The following is a 16,047-nucleotide window of genomic DNA, read 5'->3' as shown; positions in this document are numbered from 1 at the left end:
AATGGACAAAATGAATTTGTGGACTGAATTACCATTGCAAGTCAAATGAAATCAAGTTTTAAACAATATATGTCAGATTGACGCCGTAAGAGGTAAATCAAATCATATTTTTTTCAATAAATGTTAAATTGATTGACGATTTCGAATCTTAAAGAAAATAGACCACAAAATGACGAAAAAAACACATTCATGCACGTGCTAATTGATTTGCCTGTCTGGTTGCGAAGTGCCGGCTATTGAGTTGTTGATAAGCGAAAATATTTTATCCGAAGTTCATGAAAAGATTGTTGCGTTTCCATTAGTTGAAGATCATCCTTATTGCAGTTCTCTATGCAAATATATATATGCATCACCTCATAAGAACGCATGGCAAATATACCAAGCTAGGAGGATGCCGGATATGCGATTAAAAAAACGGTAAATGTCAGATAGTTGAGTTTAGACAAATCTATACCAACACTATTTCACAGACAATGTTCTACGCAATGTAGGCGCAATACAAATGCGTACATGTTACGATCAGACAGTTGTTTAAAAGCGACGCTTTGCGTGTCAAATTCCCGAATTCGCCCTCGAGGCTATGTCCAGCAGTGCTGCTTCATGGTTGGTATTTTCGACTTACGAACCTTTTATTTATTCAGTTGTAAAGCTAAATTATAGAGAAAACAAGGTAAATATGGCGGAAATTGATTCTAAATTTTTGCAAGAAATGGTGGGATCACTTGGAGAATTTTTATCTGAAGACCTGAAAATATCGAGATACCGAGAATATAGACTACCGGTACATTTCAAAGCAGAAAACATAAGGATTGCTATGGAAGAATGGGAATGGCCAAAGAACCCAATCTTCGTTGTCAGCTACCCTAAGTCAGGTTCGTTCAAATTTGAAAGTATGTGCTGTATATTTTAAACCTATATTTATTAACCCATCATAACATTGTAGAATAAAACAGTGCAGATGAAATAATCAAATTCAAGAGTTCAAAGGCATGTTTAATCATGGGAAACGATACAGACATACATGAGTACTCGTATATTCGTGTTTCTCAGGTACTACTTGGACGACGGAAATTATTCGACAAATTTTATACGGCCGAGACGAAAATCTGGATAAAATATCAAAGTCAATTCCTACGCCTGTAATAATGCTCGGAATTGGAATACGTAAGTTGTTAATTATGGCGTCAATTGGTATTTACTAACGATTAATTCTACGCCCAAACCCAAAAAATTTAATATTCCCTGTATCTCTTTGTACTCGATCGCCCCTAAATTCGCTGAGAGATCAATCTTCTTTATTTCTTAGTAAGTGCGCACGACTTTTCTTTGTGCAAATTCTTCTTAAAAATTTGGCATCGGTATTAATAAAAAAGATTAGACATTTCGTTTCATGTACATGCACGTTGTAATGATGATATGACGATGTGCTGTCATGATCTCTCGCACTCGATTTTACAATCAACTTAAAAAACAAGCAAAGATTGAATGATTGATTATCTTACATTAAAGTTATACAATGTTTCAGCGGAAAAGAAGTTTGATGTCATTGATCGAATACCACTGCCAAGAAAATATTTTAATACACACTTAAGAGAAGAACTTTTTGACTTTGAAAAATTGAGAAAAGTGAATGGAAAGGTAGGTGTAAAACATTTTCGTCCAAATTTGTAAAAAAATATAGGAACTACAATTAATATATTTCTTGTTTTGAAACATGTAAGTTTGTATATATGCAACATATACTAAACAGATAACCTTAACGCCGATGTATTCGCGGCGTCCGTTATACACGGTGACTCTGTTTCAACTATAGGTGTTATTAAATATATATATATAGATTGTTTGAATTCGCCAGCATCGTATACTATAAAGAAGAACGATAAACCCCAACCATTGCTGGTTTTAGTACGAGTGGCCTTTGTAAACATATTATTGTCTGTATTTTCCACTCACTGATTTGACAAATCCCTAGATATATCGGAAAATAAGATTTGAAGTTTATGATCTTAAATATTGCGTACAGGTGATATACGTTGTGAGAAACCCGAAAGATCAATTGGTATCATGGTATAAATTTGTTCATGAAATATTGCTCAACGAAAACGTTAGAAAACAACTTTTCAAAGAATCGTGGGATGATTTTTTCAATGACTTTTTACAAGGTCGGTTTTGTTTGGTGATATTGATGTCCAGCCGTTTTTGTTGTTTACACTAGAAGCACTGGAATGAATCTACTGTCTGTTATATTGAACTATGAAAGAGTCAGATATGGGGTATTCCTACATATACATCAAATAGGACAATGAAATACTATATAGGTCGCGCGGGTGTGGACTTACTCCTCAGATATTTCAATTGAAAAAGATTCAGTTGTTGGATTCACTCCCTTGTAGGTTGTCAAGTTGCCAATCAACAAAATAAAGGGGGGCTAAACACATATTGCTGTTTACTCGTCAAACACGCATGTGGAAACTCACTCCTCCAGATATTTCAATTGAAGAAATTTCAGTTGAACTCATTCCCTATTAGATTATCAAGTTTATGAATCAACAAAATACAGTGGGGCTTAGCACATGTTGTTAGCATTCAGTTCGAAGGTATCCCCGGTAACCACCCACATTTAACTTATGCTTTCTACTTTTTGCAATAATATCGTGCCATATTGTTAGTAGTATTATCATTCAACTCCACAACAAATGTTTAGCATTTGAAGACAAAATGTCAGAATTTGTTACTACTCATCAAAGGGCTTATCTATCAGTTATGTTTTTTTTTTAATTTGCTTTACTATATTTAACAGACACATCTTCATATGACGGTACAATTCTTTTTAACATTGGGTTGATATTTAGCTGACGTTATGGTGACCTTATTAGTGTTCATAATTTTAAGCAATGCTTTTTTATTTTTTAAATTCTCAGGTTTTCTCGATTCTACTATTGGGTTCAAGGCATTAAAAATGATAAAATTATTGCAGGAAAACATGGCCTTGTTTCGAAAGACGATGAATGGTCATTTCCAGATCATGTGAAGGGATGGTATAAGCACAGAAATGACAAAGACGTTTTATTGCTTGTGTACGAAGATATGATTAAAGTGCGAAATAGATTTTTATTATAATATACATCTTTTATTTATAAAACTCAAACAGTATTTTGCTTTCACCTCGATCTTGACTGACTTTACGTGGTGTTTATATAATATTTCGTTCTTCGCGGTGACAAAATGCAATTAAATCATACTTTCTACAGTTAAACAGTAAATCATTGTTTTTCTAGTTAGTCATCCAAATTTTGAAGACCATCAAGATTATTGTTGCATCTATTGACCTTTGATCCTAAATATCTCTAAACGCCCATATAACTACGCTAAATCTCTGATTGGTATATACTCACAGGATATAGAAAAAGAAATTCGACGCATTGCGAACTTCCTAGAAGTCGACCTAACGGACAAAGAAATAGCTATCATTGCCGAAAACACTTCAATCGGAAGTATGAAAGATGCAGCGGGAAAGTCCGGAAGATATGAAGCCAATATACTTGTTAATAAAGGTGAATAACTGAAAATAATAATGACCAAAACATTAACAGTTAATTGAAAATTTCTATTCACTAGTACATTGAAATTCTCAGAAAGAATTTGAAAATATTTTAAGGAAATATGGGTACTCCTGTCCTGAAGTATACGCACCAGGATGTCGCACAACCTGAACCCTAACCCGGTACACAACCTGAGTTCAGGTTGTGCGCCATCTTGGTGCGCATACTTTAGGAGGTCCGAAATATGTTCTCTTTCAGTTGAACATTGCACATTCTTATATCTTAATTAATTTTGAAGATAAATTTTTTGCACAATGATCACTTTTCACATTGATACAAAGACGAAAAAGGGGCAATACTATATATATTTTACTATAATGTTTTGTGATATAAATAATCGATATCTAGCCAATTACAGATGGCGAAATGATGAAAAAATTGTTTTCCAATCCAGGTATGCTGTATGAGTTGCAATACTGTATGCAAAATCAACCCAAATGATGTAAGAGCGTAGCAACTTATTGATTCAAAATTATTTTCAATTTCCTCTTTTCTTCTTCGGGAAAACGTTAATTTTCACGTGTAAATCTATGTTTGAATATTCTTATTTTTTTTAGGTGGAGTGGGAAAATGGAAAAATAAATTCAGCGTTGCACAATCAGAACAAATGGACAAAGTTTTGAAAGCTGAATTTGCCGATTCTGATATTGAATTCACATACCAACTATAAACAATTTGGGGAAAGAATAATGTTATATGTCTTAATTTTCGAAAATTTCCAACTAATTCCAAAACGCATTGTTTGGCTAAAATACTACACAATAAATAATAGCAAGAGTTCTAGATAAATATTAAAATCTGCAAATCCCATAAACCGCTATAGTGACGTCATAGCATAAGCCGAAATTCCGCATGACTTGACTTCGCTGACGTCTGACGAATTTTTAAATGGCAATATGTTTATGATGGCAAATACTGATTTTTTCGCGCCTGTGTCTGTAAAATTTGATATAATTTTTTAATCTTGGATCACCAACCTTGCTAGATTCGTCACAACATTATAAATATTTTACATTGTACAGCTCGCTTTCATTGTTGAATAAAATGATAAAATATGTATGGCAAATAGTTGAATCACAAATCTAATTTGTGTTGCTCTTGAGTGTACTCACCAACATTATTATGCTCAATTCAATAAATATATAGTTTCGTTACTCCCAACTGTACGTAACTACCAATAATGCTTTAAGATACAATATAATATCATTTATTGCAATTTAAAAAATACTTAAAAACACACTTTATTTGCACAATAGTTCGGACATACATATTGTACTGATGAATGAAAATATACACCGTCTGCAAATCCCAAGACTACGCCACATGAAAATTGAACAATACATGTTACACGCGTTTTTCGTCTAGTAATAAATTGTATTTGCAGTTTCCAGGATTTTTCCCGGTGCTGCTTGATTTATATAATGCTTGGAGTTAGTATGAATCAATTGTTTTTTAAATGATTTGCGTCTTCATGTAACACATTTGTTAGCTATGTTACCGAAAATGCCCTACAGGCACGATGGACAAGCGGCAATGTCAAAGTTTATTTTGTATTTTATTATGTTCTTGCCGCAGAAGCTGATGAACCTTTTGCTTTTTTAATCATTGAAGAGAGTACTTTCATTGATTCATACACCCCGACCCCTTTGACAGCACAGCAGTTTTCTATATGCCAGGAGTGGTCTGCCGGTAGCTTATCCAGTTCTAATACGGTAGCAAGATCTCTTTTATCTACAGCTTCAGGTAAATCTTGTTTGTTGGCGAGTACAACGATAGGTATCTTGAAGGAAAATATAATTGATGCTGTTATCATTGAAGATATCAATAAAGGAATCAAAGTCACTCGCTGGTATATTTTAAACACTCAAACCTCAAAATGAGAGATGCCTTATTACTTAGGGGTTGCAAAAATGTTTGAAGAACATATAGCAGTCAACAAAATTTGCGGTGTATAGTTCTATAATATACTGTATTATAGAGATGAAAAAATAATAACTTATTTTACTGTTTATAAAAACATATACAAGGAAAAAACAGAATCCAGGTTGTTTGGAACATCTTCTAGAGATAACATACTCTGTGTGCAAAGCGTCCGGCACCCTTTGGGTATCATCAGACAAATATATTTTCGTATTAGAAATTTGTGGGTTCAGTTTATTGGTTCACTATATTTGTAGTGTTTGGCATAAGATTGTAATGTGCTTACAAACTTCATAGCTTATACACGAAATATCTAGTATTTGAAATATATATTAGCCTACTTAAATATATGAGATTCAAGCAACAAATACCTTTCTCATTCCATCTTCTTGCAAAATAGCGTTTAATTCACTTACTGCTTCTCCAAATCTTGTTTTGTCTGCGCTATCGACAACAAATATAATACCTATAGACATAAGGTAGTATTTAGGTTTTAATGTTGGTTCATGATATTAGAATAGCAAAAATACATTGACATATGTGTCGACTGTACAAATTGTATTTAGTTGCACCAAAAGTGCTCAATAGTATACCATGGCTGTGGAAGTCGAAGGAATTAGTCCTACAATGTGCAAATATTAAAAAAAACTGACTCTGGCTCCCACCCAACTTTGACTCCGGAAACACGATCAACAAAAATTTAACTCCGATTCAAGTTAGTGATTCACAAACAAGATATATATATAATGTTTGAATATAAGGACACCAAAGTTAAATGACTAATGAGGACATCGTAATCTCGGCAAAATTGCAGCAAAAGATTGAAAAAGGGACTGATTTGTATAAAGATTTGTACCGAGTCTTATACGAAGGTGTGTCCGTAAAATATAAAAATACATCGAAACTTGTTGTGAAACATCGGTCTGCCTGTTACAGACGGATGACAATTTGCTTATCAGGACGTATATTGATGGTATGAGTCGTATAAAAACATTGCTTTGAGCAACTTTGCAAATAATCAGTCATACGCTCCAGACCAAAATAGAATTTTAAAACAATTGCCACGCGTTGTTATTATTTATCATAGTAGTAGGACATACAAAACATTAATTTTGAGCTTCATGCAAATTTATTCATTAACGTCTTCAAGTTAATAACTTCCTTGTCGATTTTGTTGTATACGGCTATAGACTGTACAATTAGTTGCGCATGACTGTAGCTTTTGCTAATGTGTGTAATAACAATAAGATAGTGAAATTCAAACGAATTTTTAATTAGATGACTGCAGTGCACATCATACCTTGAGTTGATGTATAATAATGCTTCCAAAGTTGTCTGATTTTATCTTGCCCTCCAATATCCCATATAGTTAATGTTAATCCTTTACATGGAGTAACAGTCTCAACGTTGAATCCAATCGTTGGCAATGTTCGTGTGCAATCAGCAAGCTTTAGTTTCTGGAGAACAGTTGTTTTTCCTGAAACAACAAAATAATTACTGCAAACTTTAACAGAAACGGCACATAAATGGAAATTGGTTTCGAAAAGGAAAAATGTAAAAAGTTGATAGGTTTACTACGCATCACATGTGAATTTTAAACTTAGTCTAACGTATTTCAAATTTTCGTTCCCGAATATTTTTGAATAAATACATCTTGGACTTTTAAAATCACACCATTCACAAAATAAGCCTCTGCTTCTCGAAGTAGTGCACATAACTATCGTTGGCCCGCACGACAAGTAGGTCTACTGATTAGTAGTACATTACTGCCGGGATTGCCACGAATTGCTGTAGAACTTACGATTCAGGACAATACTCTGCAAATGGTCTGTTATGAATGTTTTGCAAAATGCTCTTTGCATTTTATGAACCATTATTTAGTGCAGGGGTGACCAACCTGCTTCCGACCGTGATCGAGTGAAATCTTTAAACTAGCTCGCGATCGACAATCTGGTCATACACAAAACGAACGGAATATGCAGATAACTACACACGTCACACACGCATACAAAATTACGCCGCTGCCAATAAGCTCGGGGCTCTGTGGGCGCATTCTTAATGAAATCACAAAAAAAAAAAAAAATTTTTTTTGTTTCATTTAATTTGTTAATATGATTATATATATAATGGTACCGGAGTAAATGTTTCATCATCTATTTAGGATGTATTCAAATAATACAATTCAGATCTACGGCCTGCCTACTTTTTAGACGTAAGTGTTAAAAATTCCTCAAAATAAATTGTATTAGTATCTATGTATTATCTAAACAGCAAAAAATGAATATTCTCAAACCATCAATGTTACATGACTGATCAAACTTCAGTATCTAATTTACAATTTCCTCCAATCCAATTCTTCGCCCGCTCGGAATTAGAAACAATTCGGCATTCTGATGTCATTGCTGCAGTTGCGAATAATATTTTTTCTTTAAATTAATCCCATTACTCTTGGAGTGCGACAAGAACTTTCGCATACTGCAGAAGATATTGCAGGATTGTTAGTAAGTTAAGACAGATGATATTCGGCACGTTCATTCCTGAACCTTGGCAGCAGCGAATCTGTACTCGTTACGTAATAATATGCTCTATCGGACTTTCCCAGACTCAAATAGTCAATAGTGTATGTTTATATCGTATTGTTCACATGTACAGTACTGTATTCTTCCTGCCTTTAAACACACAACATGCGCTGCAAGAAACTGGTTCAAGGCAAATTTTTGGGTATGTTATTAAATTCACCCAACATTAGACGCGATCGACTACTCAAGACATGGCGATCGACGTGTTGGTCACCCCTGTTCTAGTGTTACTAGCTAGTTATATTTCCAAATATCCTTTCGACGGTTCACAGATTATGATGTTTTGAGAAACTACTTCATGGTACATTTAGCTAAGCAATTCCGTATCCCTTCGACTTACCAGCAGCATCCAATCCAAGCATGCAGACTCTGATTGGTTCTCCTTTGTGTCCGGCAGCAATTTTTGATAGTAAGTTCCCCATTGTTCAATTCTCATGTTAATAAAAGAACTGCATAAAAATGACAGATATTAGGAAACGAAAACAAAACGGCCGAAATAGATTCACACAAACATATGCCCGTTCACAAAAAAAAAAAATTTGAGCAAATGCATGAAACTTATAATTAAACATTATATGACAAAAGTGAGTGAGCTTCCTGGTAGGTTTTTGATGTTGAAGTAGTTGACTTACAACAAATAAGAGATTCTCCAATCAATCTATTCTGATAGTTACATAATTAATTAAACTACACGGAATCGATATAAACAATTCAATCAAAAATTCCATTCTCTTTTTCAAAAATTGTTGCCACTATGTCATCGGAATGCTGAAAATACTCATAGGCATGAGACTCAAATAACAAAGTATCGCCATATCTATATACGGTACATAGTAAATACTAAAAGTTCACACCAGTCATACCCTATAGCGCGATACATTTGGCATCATTATGCATAAACAATGATATAATATAGAAATCGAACTCTTTCTAGTCTGCGTTTGCAATCGGTTACTCACTACCCGGATGTGACGTGTAACAGAAAGATTCAAATATCCTCGCGCAGGATATAAAACTAAAATATCACATTGCGTCCATGGGTCATTTGCCGATGGATATATCATTATCTAAAAGGAGGGGCGCCTACAATTCTCTCAATAACGATAAAAAACATAATACATTTACACGCGAATTAACGTTATTTCAATGTTTTATGCGATTCCATATATTGTCCGCGCATTACATTATTAAACGTTTCTATTTGACCCTCAGAACATCTAGTAATCGATACCTATCAGTTCGACGGTTGGCACAACGTGCTAAGCATAGAAACACGCTTGCTATTGCACTTCATATCGTGGGGGACAATCCCATCATTACTTACCATGACCTACTCGCGTCGTGCGGATTCTCCCAACATCAAACCCATGCACCTAAGCGAATAATTGGGGGTTAACTAATCCCATATTAGGTATCGACTGGTGCTGGACGACAAGTATAATTTCGCCATTGATTGAATTAAGACGTCATAATGGCTTTCCTCTCGAATGATAAAAATCTCATTACATCGTCTCGCTGGGACTATGATAAAGAGATTACAATGACCTGGTAGTCAGTCGAATCCCCCATCCAGCGCAACCCAGGAAGACAGCAATGTATAGTTATATTTCCATAACCAATCACATCGTCTTATTATACCAACCCCTTGAAATGAAAAGTTTCATTATCCTCCAGCAAACTCGCATAAAATCAGTTTCGCGCAATGAACGCTTCACGAATATTTGACGATATTCAGGCACGAATCAACAATATAGAACGAGCAAGCGACAAGTCCGCAGTAACCCACACACAGACGGGATGTTACCCAAAGTAGATCGCTTTTCCCTGGAACGCAAACTAAGAGTTAAAAGACTCGTAGACTGACTATTGCTTAACCAAAACCTTAGCTACGCAATACAGCGCAATATACAAGGCGGATAGTTTATCACCAGACTTGCGTGACTCACACAAAAACCAATAAATGCAAATTTTCCTCAGGAACTTTTATTGCATCACAAGGAAAACATGACACAGAGCAATTTAAGCAGTAGTAACTTGTCTGTCTTTCTTGAGTGGGCCCATGAAAGCTCTCTTCTCTTCCAGAGTTTGGAAGCGACCGTGACCCATCTTTGACGAGGTATCGATCCATTTGAGCTTGATTTTTTCGAGCGCGACACGCTTGGTGTGAACGAGAAGAGATTTTCTCAAAGTGAGAACTCGTTTCTTGTGTCCGATACAACAACCCTTCAACATGATGAAATCGTTCTTCACTTCACCATAGTGAGGAAATCCGCCCTGTGAATTGAGAACAATTAGGTTAGTCTGCAGTGGGTGGACGACGAGGTGGCATCATGGTGTATTAAAGTCTTGGGTACTCACCATTGGAGTGATGCTCTTATCTGTAATATCAACTTCAGTGGAAGCATTGTTCTTGATAATCTTTCCACCTTCTTTGTGAATTCCTTTACCAATGCGATAGATCTTCTTGTTTATCTCAGTACGGTGGTGGTAACCCTTTTGACCTGAAAAAAATGCCGGTTTTAGATATTTCAACTCTATTTTTACACTTATTCATGCCCCCGCTCAGAACAAAACCCCCTTCAAATGATTTTTACACTTATTCACGCCCCCCGCTCGGAACAAAGCCCCCTAAAAGCATCCCCCGCTTTTCTGAAGGATCAAAATTTTCCATAGTTCAAAATTGCCTATCCAATTGATAACATCCTAGGTCAAGGGTGCCCACAGTGGACATGGAAATGGGACCAAACATCAAAACAGTCAAGTCAACTGCTTTAACTCTGAAGGCCATTTATTGTACCACAAATGTACAAATAATAAAAAGGGCCAGTAGAGGTTGCCGCAAGACTAACTCCCCATCCTTTCTCAATGCCTTTTTGCTAGTGGATCCGTATGCGTATATTCCCGTAACGTTTCGTCTCACCAAAATCAGACTTCCTCAGACAAGCAGTTTATAACAATGACAAAAAAAGAACAATCATGCGGTTTAAATATGACGATATTCCATGACGAGAAACGATCATATTTTTCCGCCTCAATCTGTTTCTAAATAAGAATTATTCTTTATTCATTGTTTCGTCACAATTATTTTCAAACAACTTTATGTATCTTCGTATTTAAACTGCATGATTGTTCTTTTCTTGTCATTGTTGTAAACTGTTTGTCTAAGGAAGTCTGATTTTGGTCAGACGAAACGTTACAGGAATATACTTGCGTTGGTGCGCAACAGGCCTCTTGAATCGCATATAATAATAAGGGTGTTTCGATTTTGAACAAAAAAACATGCACAAAATCCAGAAGATAAGATTCTTTTGAATTATGGCTTTCATATTTATCTAGGCCGTCGCTGTTGTTAACTCCACATAAATAAACTTTTCAAGTCTACGTTAGATTACACACGCAGTATGCTTACCAGATCTAGCAACAGAGTAGGCGACACGGGCCGGATGCCAAGCTCCAATACAGGCGACTTTACGCAGACCTTTGTGAGTCTTACGTGGTAATTTCTTGGTATGCCATCTAGAAGTAACACCTAAAACACAAGGATTCCAAAGTTTATAATATACTGGACATAGAGGGACTTGGCTAGTTTGATTAAATTCAAGCCATCCAAGTCTTACAATCAATGGTAAGAACTAGTGCAACTCAGTAGGAAGGCAGCATTGGTGACATCTCCATAATAGAGTCAGGCACCCTGGCAGGGGTGCAATCCAATGCGTGTCATCATTGTCACACAGGAATTATCTAATTATATCATTCTCAAACAGCACACAAGCGACCAGAACTGACATAATGCAGTGGTTCCCATTTGCACAAATGAAAGGTCTGATATCGCATTAACTAAATGTGTGCATACATTATATAAAACTACCTTTTTATTATTAAATACATGTATTTACAGAAAGTAAATGAACTCGGCAACCACTGTTGTAAAGCGAAAAAGCTCATTATCACCTTTGTAACCATGACCCTTAGTTACTCCAATAATATCGATCATTTCATCTTGTGCGAAGATGTCAGAAACTTTGACTGGCTTCTCGAGAAGGTTACGAGCAAAGTCAATTTTATCTGCAACTGATCCTCCATTAATTTGGATTTCCATAATGTGAGATTTCTTCTGTCTGATTGGCAGAAGTTTCATCTAAAAACGGGATGATACTTATACTGGTTGTTTCATAGCAGTAAATAAATAGTCAATGCACTACACAAAATGCAATTGTTAGTGGTCAATATGGCGTTGAAAAGGTTAGGTGTGGTCTTCAGATAAATTTGACATAAAAAAAAACTAGGACATTAGTTCAGTTTTCCATTCCTATATATACTTAAAAAGGTTTCAGAAGAACCAAAAACAAACTGAAGGCACCGACTGGAATTGAAGTTTCTTAGGTTTTTACGAATATGGGGCACCGAAGTTAAGAATGCTCAATCCACTTCCAAGCCAAGACGAGAAGAAATACCTACAACATCATCACCAGGAATCAACAAGAAATACCTACCTGAGAATGAGCGAGTACTCTGATAACGGTACAGTACTTCTTCATTTTCGCAAAATCTTGCTCGATTTGTTTTTTACCATCATCATCTTGCCATTTGCGACAAGCTTTCGAAAATGCCTTCTTCTTGGAAGAATACCTGGATTGGGACGGGGGAAGGTGGTGGGAAGAAAAACAGGAAATTTTGCTTACTAGGCTCATCAATTACAAACGCAATTGAGAGGAGACTAGATAAGCTCAGCAGTATGTTGACGAAGCCACAAGATGATCAAAGTCACCACATACAGAGGTGTTTTGAATTCATACAGTGGATACAGTCAAGCACAAGCCACAATTGAGACACTCGTCAGTACTCGCTTTCCAGCTGAAGTCTGATTGGAGCTGATGAAATATATTAGTACAGAGCTTAATCATACTTAATCTACAGTTAGCTAAAAAAAAATTTAATACACCAGTTAGCGGGCATTAGGGCCAAAATAGAATCTGCATCAGACAGTGTGCACTCAAATTCATTGCACTGTTTAGCGCTAATACAAGAGGTGTCAGAGATAGCACAATCATCATTTGCACTATAGCAAATATATAACTATTTAATCATCAGGTAATATAATATATGCAGTATTATGGAGAAAAGACTGACCAATTTTATAATTAAGTTGGGCTATTCCTAATCCATGCAACAGAGAAAAAAAATTTCTGAAAATTCTATAAAAATACACACCAGTTTTTGTAGAAACGACGTTTACATTCATCACTCAAATGTTCGGCAAAGACAGTAGTGAGAGTACGAAGACCACGAGGGGTTATGATGTATCCAGTGACTCCAAATACAATCATAGGTGGAGTTTCAAGAATGGTGACAGCTTCAACAACCTCCTTTTTATTCATTTCTGAAATCAAAATTCTAGATAATACGCTGGAAATCTAGCCCTGACCGAAAAAAATGGAATAACAAACTTTCGTTTTTTCTTTCAAAACTAACAACACCAGTACGTTTAGGTTTTTTTTTTCACTAAGTACCGGTAGTTGTTTATATAGAATCATAAGAGTTTGTAAGCTGTTTTAGCTGGAAGTTCTCAGAACACACGACATTCAACACAGATATTCTGTCCGCCCGTCTTGTATATCATCATAGATTTAACAGACCTATTAACGTTAATAGCATGACCCAGATAATGCAAGAGTTATCCGTTATATAAAAATTGATGAACTTTGCCTTCATATGCACATACCCTAGTCAGGAGTCTATATGACTTCATATCAATTTTACACTTCCCAAGTAGGAAGAAACAAATTCATTAAAACGCCTAGGACTGTAGGAGCAATTACGGTACTTGTTTGCAAGCGCCGAACGCCTTCTGGCCTTTTGTCAGACTTTCCACAAAGTAGCAAGCTCTCACTATTGTGGCGCTTTTTACACCAAAAGAAGAATTTCGTCGAGATATATAAGATACTATGTATTTGTAAAAGGCATAAGTTGGGACCAAAATTATGTATTCTTGCTGAAAACTCAATTTTGCTGTAAAATTTTTTCCCTCTGTAAATCAGCCTAGTTTTTTCAGAGAAATCCAATGGCAGAATGGTGACGTTTTTAGATCATACTGCTTTTTTATTTATTATGTAGTGCCGATGTGGAGACGGTGACTGTCATGTAAAGAAGGGGTTTGCACTTCTTTTTATAATTGAAAAGTCGTTTAATGTCAGAATGTGGGGCTATTCTTCAGAGTCTAAGAACTTTGCCATATTGTGATACAAATGGCAAATTAAAGGAGGATGTCAGAATAGGTCTAAAACCACTGCATTAGTAATAAACAAAATCAAAAACCAATGAATGCAACACTCACTTGATCCCGGTCTATCAACATCTCTCACAATATGGGTCATTCCAGCCTTGTAGCTTACAAATGCAGTCAGATGACATGGTTTTGATGGATCATCATTGGGGAATGAACGAACTTTTCCCCGATGATGGCGGCAACGCTTACGTGGCAGAAATGCCAAGGAGCCGTGACGAGGTGCAGAAAATTTTCTGTGCGACTGAAAGCATGATATAAGAATTTATAATACAATATTATCTTATTCCAATTTCAATAAAAATGTAGGAGAAATTTTTGAAATTTAATTTCCAACATCAACTGGATGACTGGTCGAGACCGCATTTCAGTAGTCTGTCATCTACGGACATTATTTAATTTTATGTATTTTAACTTCAAAAAGTTTTACAGGACCACAAACATCGAAAAACTTGCGTTCGGTGACAGATTATCATGCAAAAATCGCCTTACCGGGTATAATTCATAATGTCAACTTCAAGAAATGACTTAATAAATTAATTAAAATGACTAAACTCTTATTAATTTGGCGAAAAATAGTAGATTACAACGGATACAATTTGCAAATCAGAAGAAGCAACTCACCATAGCGCTGGCGATCGGAAAGAGAGCGAGGATCAGCGAGCGCGAGAGAAATCAACGTGTTGTTCCGCTTGAACAATTCCAAAGAATTATATTTGTAACCGCGTTGTGGTGATAAAGAGCCAATAACGAGGGCAACAGACACTAAACAAGAAATAAGGCTCTGTGACCACAGATTGCATACAGCAAGGGTGTCAAACTCGTGGGTTTTCGAGGGCCGCATTGCATTTTGGGAAATGTGCAAAGGGTCGCAAACAGTTTTTGATATATTTTGATAATGTATACTGGAAGCATATTTTTAGATAGGTGTAGTTTGTTACATATACTGTGATGCAATTAAACAGCCGAATGAAGTTTTGGTATTTTCTCAAATTTCAAATGCCATTTACATATTCATTTCCGCATTTCAGTATTATTGCAATTTAATGTATTTATTACAAAAAATCATAAATTTTTATGTACAACTATCCAGAACATTTTTGAACGAAGTTTTGATAAGAAAAGAATAATACATTTACTAAAAATGACTTAATCAAAATATATATCCTGAAATTTACAAAAATACTACAGAATAAAATCAATGTTTTTTTTATTACATATGTCCCGACGTTTGGCATTTCGTTTGTGCCACCAGCTTACTAATATCAGGCTGAAATGATTTTACAGTGCCAACTCTAATTAACGAGGTCACATGATCATCGGTTAATCTGGATCGTTGAGAATGTTTGATTGATTTCAGTAATGCAAAAAATATTATGTTTATCATTTCATGTATAGATCAGTAAACAAACAAATGACTGACTTTTCGGAACAGACATTTCTCGCCAAATTTCGCGACACTTCCTAATATTACGTGGCACAGGACTGCTTGAGTTATGATTGATATTGATTTTTAGTAACATACAAACACATACAAATGATTTGTTCAAAGTTGATCTTCAAAATAGTCATATTGACTGCTGAGCTTATTCAAATAATGTCTACTTATATTGTATTCTTTCATTGAACTGATGAAAATGTGACAAATTGAACAATGTGCTTT

At 35.5% G+C, this 16,047-nt stretch overlaps 3 protein-coding genes and 1 non-coding gene across 4 annotated transcripts; 1 reads left to right on the top strand and 3 right to left on the bottom strand.

Annotated features, from left to right (window-relative positions):
- The first annotated feature begins 615 nt into the window (after positions 1-615).
- LOC120331747 (amine sulfotransferase-like) lies at positions 616-4,659 on the top strand. Its single transcript, XM_039398886.2, has 7 exons — positions 616-872; positions 1,051-1,164; positions 1,526-1,638; positions 2,024-2,162; positions 2,978-3,096; positions 3,398-3,554; positions 4,160-4,659. Exons 1-7 carry the CDS (start codon positions 677-679, stop codon positions 4,270-4,272), a joined length of 951 nt encoding a protein of 316 aa, XP_039254820.2. The 5' UTR covers positions 616-676; the 3' UTR covers positions 4,273-4,659.
- A 143-nt stretch (positions 4,660-4,802) lies between these two features.
- On the bottom strand, positions 4,803-8,560 carry LOC120331768 (ADP-ribosylation factor 6-like). Its single transcript, XM_039398915.2, has 4 exons — positions 8,442-8,560; positions 6,823-6,999; positions 5,894-5,988; positions 4,803-5,382 (listed from the first exon to the last, which is right to left on the bottom strand). The coding sequence occupies exons 1-4, from the start codon at positions 8,521-8,523 to the stop codon at positions 5,161-5,163; spliced, it is 576 nt and encodes a 191-aa protein (XP_039254849.2). The 5' UTR covers positions 8,524-8,560; the 3' UTR covers positions 4,803-5,160.
- A 1,504-nt stretch (positions 8,561-10,064) lies between these two features.
- Positions 10,065-15,149, bottom strand: LOC120331729 (large ribosomal subunit protein uL3-like). The gene is made up of 8 exons (XM_039398869.2): positions 15,009-15,149; positions 14,436-14,628; positions 13,313-13,481; positions 12,595-12,730; positions 12,053-12,239; positions 11,511-11,630; positions 10,460-10,602; positions 10,065-10,375 (listed from the first exon to the last, which is right to left on the bottom strand). Exons 1-8 carry the CDS (start codon positions 15,009-15,011, stop codon positions 10,121-10,123), a joined length of 1,206 nt encoding a protein of 401 aa, XP_039254803.1. The 5' UTR covers positions 15,012-15,149; the 3' UTR covers positions 10,065-10,120.
- LOC120332110 (small nucleolar RNA U83B) lies at positions 11,737-11,833 on the bottom strand. The gene has a single exon (XR_005568066.1). It is a non-coding gene; the product is annotated as a small nucleolar RNA U83B (small nucleolar RNA).
- Positions 15,150-16,047: the final 898 nt, after the last annotated feature.

This window comes from Styela clava, chromosome 6 (genome assembly GCF_964204865.1).
Source record: "Styela clava chromosome 6, kaStyClav1.hap1.2, whole genome shotgun sequence".
Taxonomy (NCBI): Eukaryota; Metazoa; Chordata; class Ascidiacea; order Stolidobranchia; family Styelidae; genus Styela; species Styela clava.
The sequence above is the reverse complement of the archived record's forward strand: the minus strand, read 5'-3'. Positions and strand labels throughout refer to the sequence as shown.

What these genes read in the sequence shown, in the direction of transcription:
- LOC120331768 (XM_039398915.2), bottom strand. Translation starts at nt 8,523, where the DNA reads ATGGGGAACTTACTATCAAAAATTGCTGCCGGACACAAAGGAGAACCA. An exon ending in GCTTGGATTGGATGCTGCTG is followed by an intron (nt 7,000 to 8,441) that starts GTAAGTCGAAGG and finishes TTGTTGTTTCAG; the next exon opens with GAAAAACAACTGTTCTCCAG. An exon ending in TTATTATACATCAACTCAAG is followed by an intron (nt 5,989 to 6,822) that starts GTATGATGTGCA and finishes TTATGTCTATAG; the next exon opens with GTATTATATTTGTTGTCGAT.
- LOC120331729 (XM_039398869.2), bottom strand. An exon ending in CGTCGTTTCTACAAAAACTG is followed by an intron (nt 12,731 to 13,312) that starts GTGTGTATTTTT and finishes GTCCCAATCCAG; the next exon opens with GTATTCTTCCAAGAAGAAGG. An exon ending in GAGTACTCGCTCATTCTCAG is followed by an intron (nt 12,240 to 12,594) that starts GTAGGTATTTCT and finishes TCCCGTTTTTAG; the next exon opens with ATGAAACTTCTGCCAATCAG.
- LOC120331747 (XM_039398886.2), top strand. Translation starts at nt 677, where the DNA reads ATGGCGGAAATTGATTCTAAATTTTTGCAAGAAATGGTGGGATCACTT. An exon ending in AATGCTCGGAATTGGAATAC is followed by an intron (nt 1,165 to 1,525) that starts GTAAGTTGTTAA and finishes ACAATGTTTCAG; the next exon opens with CGGAAAAGAAGTTTGATGTC. An exon ending in CAATATACTTGTTAATAAAG is followed by an intron (nt 3,555 to 4,159) that starts GTGAATAACTGA and finishes TATTTTTTTTAG; the next exon opens with GTGGAGTGGGAAAATGGAAA.